The sequence below is a fragment of the Arachis hypogaea genome, chromosome 14, assembly GCF_003086295.3.
Source record: "Arachis hypogaea cultivar Tifrunner chromosome 14, arahy.Tifrunner.gnm2.J5K5, whole genome shotgun sequence".
In the NCBI taxonomy this organism is placed as follows: Eukaryota; Viridiplantae; Streptophyta; class Magnoliopsida; order Fabales; family Fabaceae; genus Arachis; species Arachis hypogaea.
Window position 1 is genome coordinate 138174623 of NC_092049.1, and position 15765 is coordinate 138190387.

General features: G+C 36.5%; 1 protein-coding gene across 5 annotated transcripts; it reads left to right on the top strand.

Moving 5' to 3' along the window:
* Positions 1–969: 969 nt before the first annotated feature.
* Positions 970–11285, top strand: LOC112744541 (chaperone protein ClpB3, chloroplastic). 5 transcript variants are annotated; one of them, XM_072215204.1, is made up of 11 exons: positions 1178–1231; positions 1305–1517; positions 2174–2295; positions 2830–3572; positions 3690–3777; positions 3871–3956; positions 6870–6918; positions 8231–8372; positions 9162–9440; positions 9731–10605; positions 10785–11285. In XM_072215204.1, the coding sequence occupies exons 4-11, from the start codon at positions 3439–3441 to the stop codon at positions 11100–11102; spliced, it is 1971 nt and encodes a 656-aa protein (XP_072071305.1). In that variant the 5' UTR covers positions 1178–1231; positions 1305–1517; positions 2174–2295; positions 2830–3438; the 3' UTR covers positions 11103–11285. The 5 variants fall into 5 exon arrangements, with proteins under 5 accessions (XP_025649988.1, XP_072071303.1, XP_072071304.1 ...); XM_072215205.1 differs by lacking the exon at positions 2174–2295 and having other exon boundaries at positions 1161–1231; XM_072215202.1 differs by lacking the exons at positions 2174–2295; positions 2830–3572 and having other exon boundaries at positions 978–1231.
* The last annotated feature ends 4480 nt before the right edge of the window (positions 11286–15765 follow it).

A 15765-nucleotide genomic window follows, 5' to 3' on the forward strand; every position in this document is an offset into this window, starting at 1 on the left:
GGTTTAGACTATACTACGATTGATCATTTGATAATTTCTATACCGGCAAAAATTCATTTGTCAGGTAGCAGACGGTTTGGAGGGAAAAAAGATGGTGTTTGAATAAATTCCTTTGGTAAATTAGGGTTAGAATATTAATTTTTTGAAATAATTGTTTGAGTTTTTTTTTAATTGGCCTATTGGACCAAATTCAAAATTCATTGTACACATTGTCAAGATTTTTTATTGTCTCTCTTATAAAGTTCATTAGATAACAAATTATCTTTTAATGACAAATTTAAGTACTAGCTCTTCTTTCTATTTTAACTATTTTTTATACTCTCTATCTTATAGGGACTAACTTGGATAACACGTTAGTGACATAGAGCCGTTTGGCAACAGGCCTATTGTCCGTTTGCTGATGACGAGGCGTGTTACCTCAATCATCCTAATCTATATAGTTTTTAAACATATTAGAGAGAGTGACTTATATTTAAATTATGGAAAGATTATTATAAAAAAATTATAATATTAATTTAATATCTTAATTTCTAAACAAATATGCTGCAAATTAACATATATATGTATATAAAGTATAAACATCGACATCTTTATAAAATAATTGATGAGCATTGTAACAGAAGTTTTCAAGAAATAATGTTGGTTGACTTGACCATAAATAAAAATGTGGTAGTGAGAAGAACAAAGTTTTTGCTCTTATTCTACTTAAACTTAGTATGATAATTTGCCAGTGGCTATGTTAATTAATACTAATTCACATACATGTCATAATCAGACAGGAGGACATAACCACATTCACTTAACACAAGAAGACCTGTATAATTAAGAAAGACCATGTAGATGTGTCCAAGTTAAAAAAAGGACAGTTGTATAGTCTCAATATATATATAAAATAACAAAACCTACGTTCTTGTTCTTGTTGTTTTCCGAACCAAAGATAGACCTACATATTTCTTAAAACTTGCATAGTTGTAACTAAAGAAATAATATAAAAATACTTGCATAGTATATACAGAGAAAAGAGAAGACTTCGAGAAATTAAGAATGTAACAAAACCCGTGAATTTTGCTAATGGAAATGAATTTCTAGTGGCAACAAATTAAAATATAACGACAACGACTTATTATTATACGAAGTCTTTGTTTACATGGAGAAAATTCGGTGAACTGGGGCAGAAGAACCTTACATGAGGAAAAGCTATAACCAATCGCAAAGGATCAGAACATAAAAGGTAATCCGAAGTCTTCTTGATGTAAATAATTGTAAATTTGAAAATTAATCATTATGAAGCCTGACTTTTATAGAACCTGCTGTGAGGAAGGAAGCATGGATTCTTCATCAGCCTTAGAGAAATATGGGAAAGATTTAACAAAGTTGGCCAAAGATAAAAAACTTGATCCAGTCGTAGGAAGACAAAATGAAATTCAGAGTTGCATACAGATCCTCTCGAGGAGAACTAAGAACAATCCTGTGCTTATTGGTGAGCATGGTGTTGGAAAAACTGCAATTGCTGCAGGGTAAGATTCAAGTCTTATGTCTTCTTCCTTGCTTTATTTGTTTTTGGTAACTGTTTTCTTCCTTGCTACAATTTTTTCCCTTGTGTTTTGTCTTTACAACATATGCCTTCATTTTTAAGGTTAGAAGTTTGAGTTTTGTTGTAATTTTTCTCTTAGTATTTATTAGTACTTATTTGATGAGTAACGGTAGAAAGACAAAAAAAAAAATATTAAACTTATCTTATTTAATATTTATTAGGGTAAAAAACGTATATGTGCCAAGGGGGTTTAAAATTACTCAAATCAGCCAAACGAAATTCTGATACATCAATCCACCAAAGAATAAATATATGTAATTCGAATCAATACAATTCGAATTAGTTTTCAACGTAATTCGAATTGATATAACTTGAATTACTCGAAACAATTGGCAACACGTAATTTGAATCAATATGTAACGAATTATAAACTTATAATTCGAATTGATTCAATTCGAATTAGTAGGGAATCGTGCTTTTAAGTTAGTTCGAATCAAGTTGATTCGAATTACTCAATTTTGCAAACTAGTAGTAATTCGAAACGAGTTCATTCGAATTACGTGGGAGTTGCTTATATAAGGAGTTCGAACCAAGGTCATTCGAATCACTTTTCCATTCTCAAACCCCACCAAATCCCAGAGAAAACGACCCAGAATCGGTCCGAGAAAGAGTGGAGCGGCAAAGTCAGGCGATGGGGGACGATCCGGGAAAGCTGTCGACTGGATGGAGTTGCTCATATCGCCGGGGTGATCAACGACGAGGTTAGTGGTTTATGATATTGGTTTATGTTAGTGATTTATGATAGCGGTATTGATAGTGGTTTATGTTAGCTGATTTGCATGCGGTTTTATTGGCTGTTTATGTTAGTGGGTTGGGCTAGTGGTATTGCATGCGGTTTCTTCTAGTGGTTTTGTTTGCGGTTTTGATGGTGGTTTATGTAAGTGGTTTATGTTAGCGGTTTATGGTGGTTTATGTTAGCGGTTTAGGATGGTGGTATTGATGGTGGTTAATTGAGTGGTTTTGCATGTGATTTTCGTAAGTGGATTTGCGTGTGGATTATGTTAGTGATTTTTGTATGCGGTTTTAGTATGTGGTTTTGCTAGTGGTTTACCACCATTATTTTGTGCATGTGTTTTCCAGAAAAGGTTTATGTTTGCGGTTTTCGTAAGAAATTCTGTTAGTGGTTGACTATATCTGTTATTGCTAGTGGTATATTTTAGTTGTTTACGTTGTGAGTTTTATCTGTTAGTGGTATTGTAAATCATTTCTAATTATGCGGTCCATGTAATGCGCAGCCCCGGCGTTGCATATCGAGCATGCGGCGGCAGCAGGGGATGCGACTGGATGATAGGTACGTTCCGTACTTACAGATGGCCGGATTATACCATCTTGCGAGACTGAACGACAGATGGTTCATATTGGACGAGCCCCTTGTGAGTGCCTTCGTGGAGCGGTGGCGTCCGGAGACGCACATGTTCCACATGCCATTCGGAGAGTGCACGATCACACTTCAGGACGTTGCGTACCAGTTGGGGTTACCAGTAGATGGACGTTACGTCAGTGGTTTCCTAACAGACTTTCATGTATACATAGAGGGTGGCAGGCCAGCTTGGCAGTGGTTCCATGAGTTGCTAGGTGTGTTACCTCCCGCGAACCAGATACAGAAGTTCGCAGTGAACTGCACCTGGTTCCAGGAGACTTTTGGAGAGTGCCCCGAAGGGGCAGATGAGGAGACGGTGAGGCGCTTTGCCCGAGCCTATATCATGATGTTGTTAGGCACCCAGCTGTTTGCAGACAAGTCAGGCAATCGTATACACATCAGATGGTTACCGTTTGTGGCTAGGCTTGAGGAGATGGGTGGCTATAGCTGGGGGTCGGCGGCACTAGCATAGTTGTATTGTTGCATGTGCCGAGTGGCCAACAGACATGTAGTGAAGTTAGCTGGGCCGTTACAATTACTTCAGTCATGGATCTTTTGGCGTTTTCCTGGTTTTAGGCCTGCTGGGTATGATGCGTTTAGCTGGCCCCTTGCCTCGAGGTACCACTATCGTATTGTACTATTTATCTTTAGTTTAATTATTGTCAATTTCTCATGCAATTTTATGCCTTTTAGAATCATTAATGACCGCAGTACCATGTTTAATTTCCTACGTAGGTGGTCAGGTTACAATCCTGGGATTAGCGAGAAGGGACCTCGGGTACAGATGGCTCGACTGAAGATCAACTTGTTACAGGCTCGGGATGTAAGTACGCTAATCTCATATGTATAGTTAATGCTTCTTTCAGTTTATACGGTTTAACGAGTTCGTCAAATGGATTTGATTTGCTTTTTTCAGTTTATATGGATGCCCTATAGCACACTCGACGTCCTCCAGGTTGTCCATCCGGAGGTCTTGGAGCCTCGGCATACGATGTTATGGCGGTGTGTGACCTCCCTGATATATTTTGTGGTGGTTGAGTGGCATCAGGTTGATAGAGTGTTACCGCAGTTCGGCAGCGTACAGCCTCCCCTGCATCCCGCCCTGAACATCGACTTCTTGATGTCGAAGGACGGGAGAGGTGGTGACCGTTGGTTCCCGTCCCATTTACAGCATTGGCACCTTCACTGGGAGACACGTGCGGACCACGTGTTACGGTTCGACATTGTTGCTAACCCGGGACCCTCACATGAGTTCTTGCCTGGTGGCATCAGCATGAAAAGAGGTTCTTGTCACCTGAGATGTACTTGGGGGATCCGAGAGGTATTCCTATTCCGGTTGAGGCGACACAGAGGGGTGCCAGCCGAGTTCCAGATATGGACCGAGTTGACGACGTTCCTGACAGGCGTCGAGTTGAGAGGAGAGCTCGAGTCGGGACACGTCATAGCCAGCGTGAGTGGAGATGGCTGGACCAGGCTATGGAGGAGGGTGATGAGACCGGTAGGGGCGGTGGTCGACGAGGAGGACGTGGAGGCAGGAGGAGGGGGCTGCTCCTAGACAGGATATGCCTAGTCGTGGTGATCATGCCGATGGAGGAGGGGCTGCAGTGGGGGGTGTTAGGCCCGCTCATGGCGGACTTGCTCGTCCAACTATCCCCCAACTCGAATAGGGCATGTCCGAAGGACTGCTACTGAACCAGGCATGGTCAACTGGACTCCTAACACCCACCTAGGGAGCTCGTTGTACGACTCATCCCAGTCACCATAGATGACGGCAACAGCCTTCTGCTTCGCCATCCAGACCCTCCTGTACGTCGGCCTGAATCCAAAGTGTGCGGCCGTGGCATTTAGGAGCACCTTGATGTTGATGGATGCATCAGCCCTCACCATTGGCATAATGAATGTCGCTATCACATGATAATCCAAACTCCTATGGTCGCTGGAGATAGAGGTGGCGAGACACGTATGCAGTCCGTTGTACCGTTTCACTTCCCAGACTCCCTTGCACTGCCGGAGACTCAACCGAATCAACCATGTGCACCCATTCCCAAACTCAGAACACTTTCCCACATATCGGTGATAGTCAGACTCAACTACCTTGTACTGTACCCCTCGGCGGATGCTGTAAGTCTTCACACTCAACAAAGCCTCATCTTTATCCTGAAACTGCTGACCAACCTGGAACTCTGTCATACCAGCAGACCCGTCCACATCTCTAGCGCCAAATCCAGCAGCCTGCCCAGAAAGCCCATAATGCCTCATGGCATCCAGGTCCAATGATGAAAAATGGGATGGGTACTGCTGTGTCCCAAAACTAGATCCACCTGCAGCCCCTCTCGGGTCACTCACTCCGAGATCATCGCCACTGTCGTCAGCAATCAGATCCGGCTCAACATCATCGTCATCTGGATCATCAAACAATTCGTTTCCAACACCAGCTGGTGTAGCACAATGTACTGAGGTCGGAAGATGTTCCCCTGTACCAACCTCGTCGCCGACATTGCCGCTGAGGTCAACAGCGAACGAAGGGGAGGCGACAGGCTGGGTCGGTGGCTCATACGCAGGGACGGAGGAAGAAGCAACGGCAGGTCTCGAGCTAGAACCGGCCACCGCGGCTAAAGTGTGTGTATTCCGGTTCGAACCCCCCGAGCTGGATACCACATCAACCAACTTTACCAACAGCTCTGGTGTGCTCACCTCGGGAAACTGCCAGCGACAATGATACATGACCTGCAAGTCCTCATCACTCCCGATCGTGAAACAGTCATACTTCACGGTATCTTGGAGCACCGTCGTTGGAATGCGATAGAAAAACTTCTTAACCCTTTTCAGACCATCCAGACTAAGTTTCAGAAGTACAGAGCTAACAAGGTCATCATAGCTCGTCGTAGGCCTCACGATAATACAGAGAGGATCCTTATCGGTGAACTTCACACCGGATCGAGTTTGTTTCTCTTGATCGATCCTCTGTGGTGAACTAACACTAGAAAACTATCTTCACTAGCCATCTAACCCCTCTATTGAGAACAACTCACGTACACATCATATATATAGACCTCTGCTTCATAGTAATTCGAATCAAGTTCATTCACACTATATATATATAATTCGAATCATATCAATTCGAATTACCCTAAGTAAGCAACCAATACTAATTCGAATCAAGTAGATTCGAACTCCCTCTTCATGCAGGTGATGCTAGTAATTCGAATTGACTTAATTCGAACTACGCTTCATTAAATCGATGCATATTGATTCGAATTACTTAGGAACGTTATTAGTCAATAATTCGAGTTACATCAATTCGAATTACGTTGAAAACTAATTCGAATTGTATTGATTCGAATTACATATATTTGTTCTTTGGTGGATTGATATATCAGAATTTTATTTGGCTGATTTGGGTAATTTTAAACCTTCCTTGGCACATATACGTTTTTTACCCTATTTATTAATTCTAATAATAATTAATAAATGATAAATAAGACAAATTTTATTTTTGATTTTTTTTACCAAATATTTCTATTATTTGATTTAATTTTAAGGCATTTTTACCTCTTAGTGTTTAAACAGCTGGTTAATTAGTTTTTTCTTTAATAAAAATCAAGCATTATTACTTAATTTACCTAACCAATTTTAGTTGATCTAATAGTTAATTCAATAGTTCGTTTAAATAAATATTGGAAGTTTAAATTTTGTTTTGTACATACAATAATTAATTGACTAATAACAAAATCTTAAATAAAATTATATGCGACAAATTAGTTCTTAACCTGTCGTATTGAAAAATAATGTCTGAAACAAAAAAATTACTTAATTTTTCAAAAACCCTTACCATTATTTCCCTTCCGTTTTTATTTAAGTATTCCTTATATTGCAGTTGACCTGTGTACGTACCTAACTCTGACTTTGAAACAGAATCGCTTGGAGAATTGCTGAGGGAGATGATATTTTCTTGGATAAACGGGTATGTGTTTTGTACAAATATTTACTCCGTTCTTGAATAATGAGATGAAAGTGGGAATGAAGAGGAGCGTGGATTATTTATTCTTTTTCATTTTTTTTGGTGACTTAAAAGAAAATAAACAAAAATTAAGAAAGAAAAAAAAACAAGAAACTGCTTAAGAAAAGCAGTCCCGCTGAATATTACTCTCAAACTCCTTCCAAGGCAATGGAAGCTCCACTTGGGGAGAAATAGTCCTCATTGCAGTCTTTGCCATGATGTCTGCTACTGTATTTGCATCTCTCAAGATCAACCGAAGATCAGCACGCCATTTCCAAGACATGATATTTCGGATTTTTAACACCAAAGGATCAATAAACCCAGAGCAATCTTGTAAATTATTGACAATAGTAAAAGCCTCCACACAGTCTGTCTCACATATAATGTCTCTTTGTCCCGAGTCCCATGCTAAAAGAAAGCCTCTCCAAATAGCAAACAACTCTCCTTGCAAAATGCTACGACTCTCAATTGTTCCCAGACAGCCTCGTTGCCACCTTCCCTTCCAATCTCTGCTAACACATTAAAAAAATTATTAGTGATTTTTTATATTATTTAAAATTGTATCGATATGTAAAATTATCTTTAATTTAATTAACATATATAATTAATGAGTATCTAAGTAATCTAACTATCACAATTAAACTAAGAGTGTTATAAAAAAAATAACAAAAATGTTACATACATAGTAAAACATAGCTGTGAAATGAGTCCTAATATATTTATGTATATTTATACTATTAATTCAAATTAAATAATTAATTATCAAAATAATTAAACCTATCATAATAAAATAATCAAACCTACAATAGATTAATAACTAAACTTGTTTATAATAGTATAGCGAAATTTTTTTTATGAGATGCCAAATATTAATTTATATATATAATGACTAATAATTGGTGACTAATTTTTTGTGTATACGTAAAATAATTAAAAAAATAATTATGTCATCTTAATATTAAAAATGAACATTTTTAAACCTTCCATTTTTTAATAGGCATTTTAAAAATTAAAACTTGAATTATTAACAAGAGTATGCTCTTAATATAAAGAATTTTTTACAATCATTTAATTAGATTAATAAATTTAGATAATTTTTTAAATAATAAATTTAAAAATTAATTATTTTTAATAATGTGATAATATACTACCAGTTATCTGTATAATATCTTTTTTTTAATTTTTATACTGAGACTGGTAGAACATAAAAATAAAATTTTATTAATGTACTACTCACTATACATTGGTGATGTGATAAACCTTTTTCACTTTCCAGCTTATATCCCTAGATGTGGGTGCACTTGACGCTGAACCAAAAAAGTTTGAGCAAGGGATGAATGCCATTATCGACGAAGTAACTAAATCTAACGGCGAGATTATGCTTTTCGTTGATGACATCCACAAGATTGTTGCGGAAGGTAACAAGTTTAAAATCTTTTCTAGTTTGGATTATTTTTATTGGTTTTAACCAATGCACTATTGATATGAACTAATGATTTTTTTTAAAATAAATATATTAGAAATTTAAACTGAAAATCTTATTTTATTTTTTATATTTTAACAGCTATAGTCCTGTACTATTCAAAATATTTACTATAATAATTTCTCAAATTGGTTTGGTAAAACATTTTAAAAAATTATTTTTTATTTTTAAAATATAAATATTTTGTTTTGTATTTTGATAAATAAAAAATTATGTATATATAATTATAGCTTTAAAAATTTGAGATATTTTTAAAAATATCTAAAAATATATTTTTTGAAGTTAGCTTGTAGTTATTAAAATTGAAAAATTTTAATATAAATATATAAATATATATTAATAACAATTATGATAGGTGTTCACTAAAATTAACTATTAAAATTTAATTACTAATATAAAATATATATTAAAAAAATTAAATAATATATATATTTATATATAAATACACGATGGCTAATTTTAACAGTTACATAATATTAAGGTGAAAATTTAGGTAAAATTTTACAATTAAGTTTTCACCTAATATTAATAATAAATATTTAAATTTATTATTATATTTATAATTATTATAGTCTATTTAAATTTTACAATTATTTTATTAAATATAATTATTATTTATACTTATTAAAAATTAATTTTAGGTTGATTTATCAATGACTTTAAAAATAAATTTCAATAAATTAATTTTAAAGTGGAAGAGCTGACACACACACACTCTTGACAGATGTGTTAAGGAGAAGTATTTCTCGGGGAGAGCTGCGGTGTATAGGAGCGACAACAATGGACGAGTATCATAAGCACATTGAGAAAGATCCCACATTAGCTCGTTCCTTTTCTCCGGTTTATGTTGACGAACCCTCTATTGAAGAAACCATTTCGATATTAGAGGGATTGCGACCAAAATATGAGCAGCATCACCGAGTCCGCATTTCTAAACGTGCACTTAAGAAAGCTGCACTGCTATCAGATCAACACATAATTGGAAATTTTTTACCTGCCAAAGGTAATTAAACACTTTTTATCTTAGCTTATTGGAAAAGTTTAGGAGTCCGGCAACTTTGTTAAATTCTGGCCAGTACGTAACCACTAAAAAAAATGAGCCATTGAATAAAATCTTACACCAATCTCACACCATTAAAACTATTATAATAGCCATTTGATGGCTACAAATCACAAAAATTACTAGCTCCTAGCATTCTTCTTTAATTTTTGGTATCTCTGTCTTTCGTTTGTCTTGTTAACTTGACATGTGAAACGAGTAATTGCTAGCCACTTGGAATTTGGAAATTGCAGCTATTGAACTGATTGATGATACAGCTTCTGCGAAAGTAGTGAATTTGCAAACGGTTTCTAAACATGTTGGGAGTGATAAGAGCAAGTTGATCCCGGAGTCAGAAACGGAGAAACTGAGTCTGGAGAGCAGCATCGATGAAGTAACAGACGACAATATTGTTGCAATTGTCAGCAAAAAGACCAAAATACCCGAGTGGAAGCTGAAACAGTCAGAGGAGGAGAAGCTGTTGCATTTGGAGGAGGAGCTGCGTAAGCGAGTGGTAGGACAAGGGCATGCTGTGGAGGCGGTAGTTAAAGCGGTGCAACGCTCAAGAGTAGGTCTTGGAAATCAAAAGCGTCCCACAGCAAGCTTCATGTTTATGGGACCCATGGGAGTTGGAAAGACCAAGCTAGCTAAGGCACTTGCTTATTTGTTGTTCAACACAGAGGAAGCATTGGTGCGCTTCGATATGAGTGCGTACAAGGAAAAGCAGGCAGTATCACGCTTGATAGGGTCTCCACCTGAAGAAGGAGGGCTGCTCACTGAAGCCGTTCGACGCAGACCGTATTCCGTTATTCTGTTTGATGAGATCGAGAAGGCACATCCGGAGCTTCTAGACGAAGTCTTGCTTCCCATCTTGGATGAAGGTAAAATAAAGGACGCAGCAGGTCGCTTGGTCAACTTCACCAATACTGTCATCATTATGACCTCAAATGCTGGGTCAAAGCTCGTCCTGGAAGACGCCGATAATATAACGAATAAGCTGTCATACCAAGAGCTCAAAGAGAAAGCAATATCCGAGCTTCAACAACCTGAGCTCATAAATCGAGTTGATGAATCTGTTGTTTTCCAGCCTCTTGACGCTGACCAAATAATTAGCATTGTTAAGTTAAAGGTATCCATTACGCTATAAATATGTATTAAAGTTATTGTTTTATATGATACAAGAATCATGTTATTTATAGAAATATTACCAATTAATTTCTTAAGTATTCATCTATTAACTCTGAACCACTTATCATTACTTTAATAATTGCATTTAACTAGTTGTCGTTTTGGTTTCTCTTGTGACAGCTTAATGATCTCTCACGGAAGATGGAACAAGATAAAGGGATGAAAATCCAGGTGATGGAAGATGCTTTAAAACTTCTTGGTCGCTGGGGGCGTGACCTGAACTATGGTGCATGGCCGGTGAAGCGAGTAATTCAGAAGAAAGTGGAGGATGAACTTGCCAAGGGCATTCTTGTAGAAAAATTTAAGCAGGGAGACACAATCGTAATAGACGCAGTAGCATCCTCTTCCTCAACCTCTTCCCGGGAGCTTTCTTTTACCAAGCCTCAGAAAGATAAATCATCTACGAGTAATGTTTTCCCGTTCACATTAGTAGCGTAGTCTACCTCCCCGCTTTTCAAGACAATTTTTTAATATTTGAAGAACAACATATTAAACTTCCTCGTGCCTTTTGCAGCTACATATATCTTTAAGTGCTCCTAGTTTTCTTTAGTGCATTGTATATATTAAACCCTTGTAAAAATGTTTGCAATAAATGTAAAGAGAAATGACGTTTGCACTTAATTTTATGTATATATTTTTTGGACAAATTACATAAATAAATAAAAAATAATTAATTTTATTCAATTATAATATTTTTAAAATAATTATATTTCATTCCTATATTTTTTCTATACAAACGGCTGTACATTATAAAAAGTTAATTTACTTTATTAAACTGTTTGAAATTGGATACTACTAAATTATCTTAAATCTGAATGCTCTATAATTTTATTCTTTAATTTTTTAATATAAATCATGAGAAAAATACTTATTTTAAATAGAAAAATATAAAAGCCAGTTGAAAAACACGATTTATGCTTTATATTTGTATGCGTAAATCGTGGTCTCTGGATATAAGTTTTAAAGTTGTAAAAAATTTGACCCAAAATCATGCATAAATCTTAGTATCTCTCTAAATTTTATTGGTTTGGTCAGAAACATGCATAAATCTTGGTATCTCACTAGCATGTCCTCGGGTGATTAACTTTTAAGATGGGGTTAAAAAAAAATTACAAATAAAATATATTTTTTAATTTAGATAAAATATAAAAATAAAACGTAAACATCGATATATTTTAAATATAACTCGTGTCCTTATATTTCAATTGCATTTAGTTTCATTTTTTTGGTCTTATGCCATTAATCGTACAGTCTTTTTAATCAATAAGATTCCCTTTTCCATATTAAATTTTCAAACTCCATTTAAAATTTTATTCAATCATCTACTCAATTACAATGACATAAACTGATAAAAGTATTTGGATATTTGTGCTATGTTTGTTGCGAGAACCAGACCGGTCAATGAACCGGTGAGACGACTGGTTCACTGATTCAGTGGTTCAACCGGAGTCTAACTAGGGTTCAATCGGTTTAATTAAATATTAAATAAAATTATTAAAAATTTAATATATAATTTTATATATTTAAATTCATTAAAATTCATGAATTTTTAAGTAAAAAAATTTTAATAGAATTTAAGATATAATAAAAATTGAAGATGAAAAGTTCATTGATAATATTCAGATTGAGTTAAATTTATTGATAACTTTAAAACAACTAACTGAGGCAGAATTTTCATTCAAGCTGCAAAAAATTAAAGATCTTGCAGGCAACATTGTCAAGCCAAGGCTAATTATTCAACATCAATTCTCTTATACAATCCAATTATCCCTTTTTGGGCTGCCAATATACAATTCAATTGAATAACACATTGATGAAATTTCTTATTATGCAACAAGCCTCTTATAACTAACCAAACCCTAACTAGATTCAACAAATTCAATGCTTTTCAACAACAAAAACTCAAAATACAGAGTTACAGACAACTCAACCTCCAAATCCAGAATCAGAAAAACTAAGTGAAACAATTCAAATTAAATTCAGACTCACATTAAGGAACAACCCAACTTAGAACAACCCAACTCAGAACACAATCCCAATTCAGAATCTAGTACAAAAAATCAACTCAGAAGCCAGAATCTTAGAAATTGAAACTAAAGAAGCAGCGGCTTACTGGAGACACGGCGAGGGAGGAACGACCGTGGTGACAGTGAGCTAGAAGAGGATCATCAGTTTCTTTTTTTTTATTTTAATTAAAGTTTCAAAACCATATCAATTTCAGTACTGCACCATTCAAACAAAACAAATCAAATTCAAAACAACACAATTTACACAAAAATGTATACATATATACACAAAATTGAATCAGAGGAAACAGATCTAGAGAGAAAAATAGAGAAACCGAATGAAGCCATTATAGACGAGGAAGTTGAAGGTGTGGTTGTCGCAGTTGTAGGTGAACTTGTTGTTGGAGGAAGGAAGCTTCTGGAGGCACTGGAACGACGGCGAGGAGAACAAGCACGTTGGCGACGGCGAGGGGAACAAGCACGTTGGCAACGGCGAGGAGAACAAACACGTTGGCGACGGCGAGAAGAACAGGGCTGAGTAGACGTTCGCGATGCCGGAAGCTTCAGAGTTCAGAGTTCAAGATGACGACGCCGCTGGAAGCTGCTTCGATCCGCGACGGTGGCAGTTTCGCTGACAGAAGCTCCGATTCGGCGTCAATTGTGGTAGTGACGGTGGAGTTTGTTGGAGGAAGTTAGAAGAGGAAATTAGGGTTGAGGAGGTGAGGTGAGTGGCTTCGCGACGAGCACAGAGACGTTGAGGAAGAGAAGAGTGGCGGCGGCTGGGGGCTCTGATAGGGTTAGGGATTTGAATGTGAGAGTGGGAGAGAAGAGAGAGGGGTAGGGACGCACAACGGCTGGGGGCTCTGATAGGGTTAGGGATTTGTTGGGTTTTATTTTTTTATTTTTATTTTTATTTTTTAAGAGCAAAACGACGCCGTTTAGGATTATATTTTCAAACCAATAAACCGTAAAAAACCGGCTGGTTCTCTCGGTTCACCGGTTAACCGCCGGTTCGACCGGTTTTTTCACCGGTTTTCTGCCAGACGGTTTTTGATTTTACCCGAACCGGTTAGGTGACCGGTTCCCGGTTTTTCCGGTTGAACCGGCCGGTCCGGTTCGGTTTTCAGAACCATGGTTTCCACTCTTATGATAAATCACTCAAAATGTGATCAAAAATTAAAAGGGCTGTTTTTTATTGGTTTTAAAAATAAAATTAAAAAATATATTATTTATGTCTTAAAAGATCCGGAAACGTATTTTTTATGAAATGTTTTTTTTTTTATTAACAAAAACATCTCACTTATAAACCCACCAAGCCCAATTTTCACACCTCAGTCCACACATAATTCAAATACTCACGTGGGCCAAATTAGTCTTCCAATTAACAACATGTCTCTGTCGTCCTCACCTCAATCTTCGAACACCATCGTACCAAGTCTTCAAAATTCATAGTGCCAATCACTCCTCCTACCTCCTCTTCTTCCAAATCTTCCAATTTTTCAATTAAGCTCTCTTCCTTCATTTCACCGTCATCAACTTCACTAGCTCCTCTTATCCGCCGTAGCCACCGTGACCGTCGGCCACCCATTCACCTCACCGACTATTTATGCAATTCTTCTCTTACCTATGCAAATTCTTCTTCCTCAATGTGTAAGTATCCTCTCTCCTTTATCATGTCTTTGTCTTCTCTGTGACCTTTTCATCACCACTTTACTGTCTTTGTATTTTGAGGTTGAACCAAAGTTCTTCCAAGAAGCTAATAACACTCAAATTGGCATAGTGCTATGAAAGATGAACTTGATACTCTTGAGTTGAACAAAACTTGTATTCTTATTGATTGTCCTGCTAGAATAAAGCCTATTGGCTGTCGATGGGTATATCGAATCAAATGCAAACCAGATGATTCCATCGATCAGTACAAAGTCCGTCTTGTCGCAAAAAGATTCACTCAGACCGAAGTAATCGATTTCTTGGAAACATTTTTTTCTTCTTGTTAAACCTACAACCATCAGATTGGTTTTGGCCTTGGCATCAATTAAGCATTGGCTAATACATCAACTAAATATCAATAATGCCTTCTTGCATGAAGATTTATTAAAAAGATGTCTATATGACTCTCCCCCATAGTATTGCACCTAATTGGTCGAATCTGCAAATTGTTAAAATTTTTATATGGCTTACGTCAATCAAGTCGTATGTGGTATGAAAAACTCTCCTACCTATTGCTCTCTCATGGATACCAACAGACCCTTTTTGATTATAGTCTGTTTGTTAAAATTATTGGTGTTAGAATATTTATCCTTTTGGTTTATGTTGATGATATTGTTCTTACTGAAAATTCTATCTCTGAATTGACTATAATTAAATGAATTTTACATCAATATTTTAGAATCAAAGATTTAGGCACCTTGAAATATTTTGTAGGCATTGAAGTTGTTCAATCTAAGAAAGGCATTTCTCTATCTCAAATAAACTATTGCTTTGATCTCTTAGAAGATTCTGATTTATTGGGTTCGAAACCAGTTTCAATGCCTATGGACAGTGCTACCAGATTGTACCAAGATAATAGTCTTCTTCTATCTGATCCTTTTGCTTACTGTTGTTGACTGGTTGGTCGCCTCATTTATCTAACTACCACTTGACCTGACAATTATGTATGTTACTCAACAATTGAGTCAATTTATAGCTTCTCCAACTCGAGCATATTTTCAAGCTGCCACTCATGTCTTACGGTATTTGAAAGGCAGCCCGTGAAAAGGCCTTTTTTTCAGAGATTGTGCATTTCAAATTTCTGGCTTTAATGATTCTGATTGGGTTGGGTGTCGGTTGTTAACAAGCTATTGTTTTTTTTTTTGGGAGAGTCCCTCATTTTCTAAAAAAACCAAGAAACAAATCACGGTTGCTCTCTCTTCTACCGAGACTGAATATGTGCCCTTGCCAACTCAACATGTGAACTTCAATGGTTGTTAAACATGCTGCAGTTCTTTCATATTTCCACTGATGGCCTCCGATTCTTTATTATGATAATCAAAGTGCACTTCATATTGCGGCTAACTCGATTTTTCATAAACGTACCAAATATTTAAAAGCTGGTT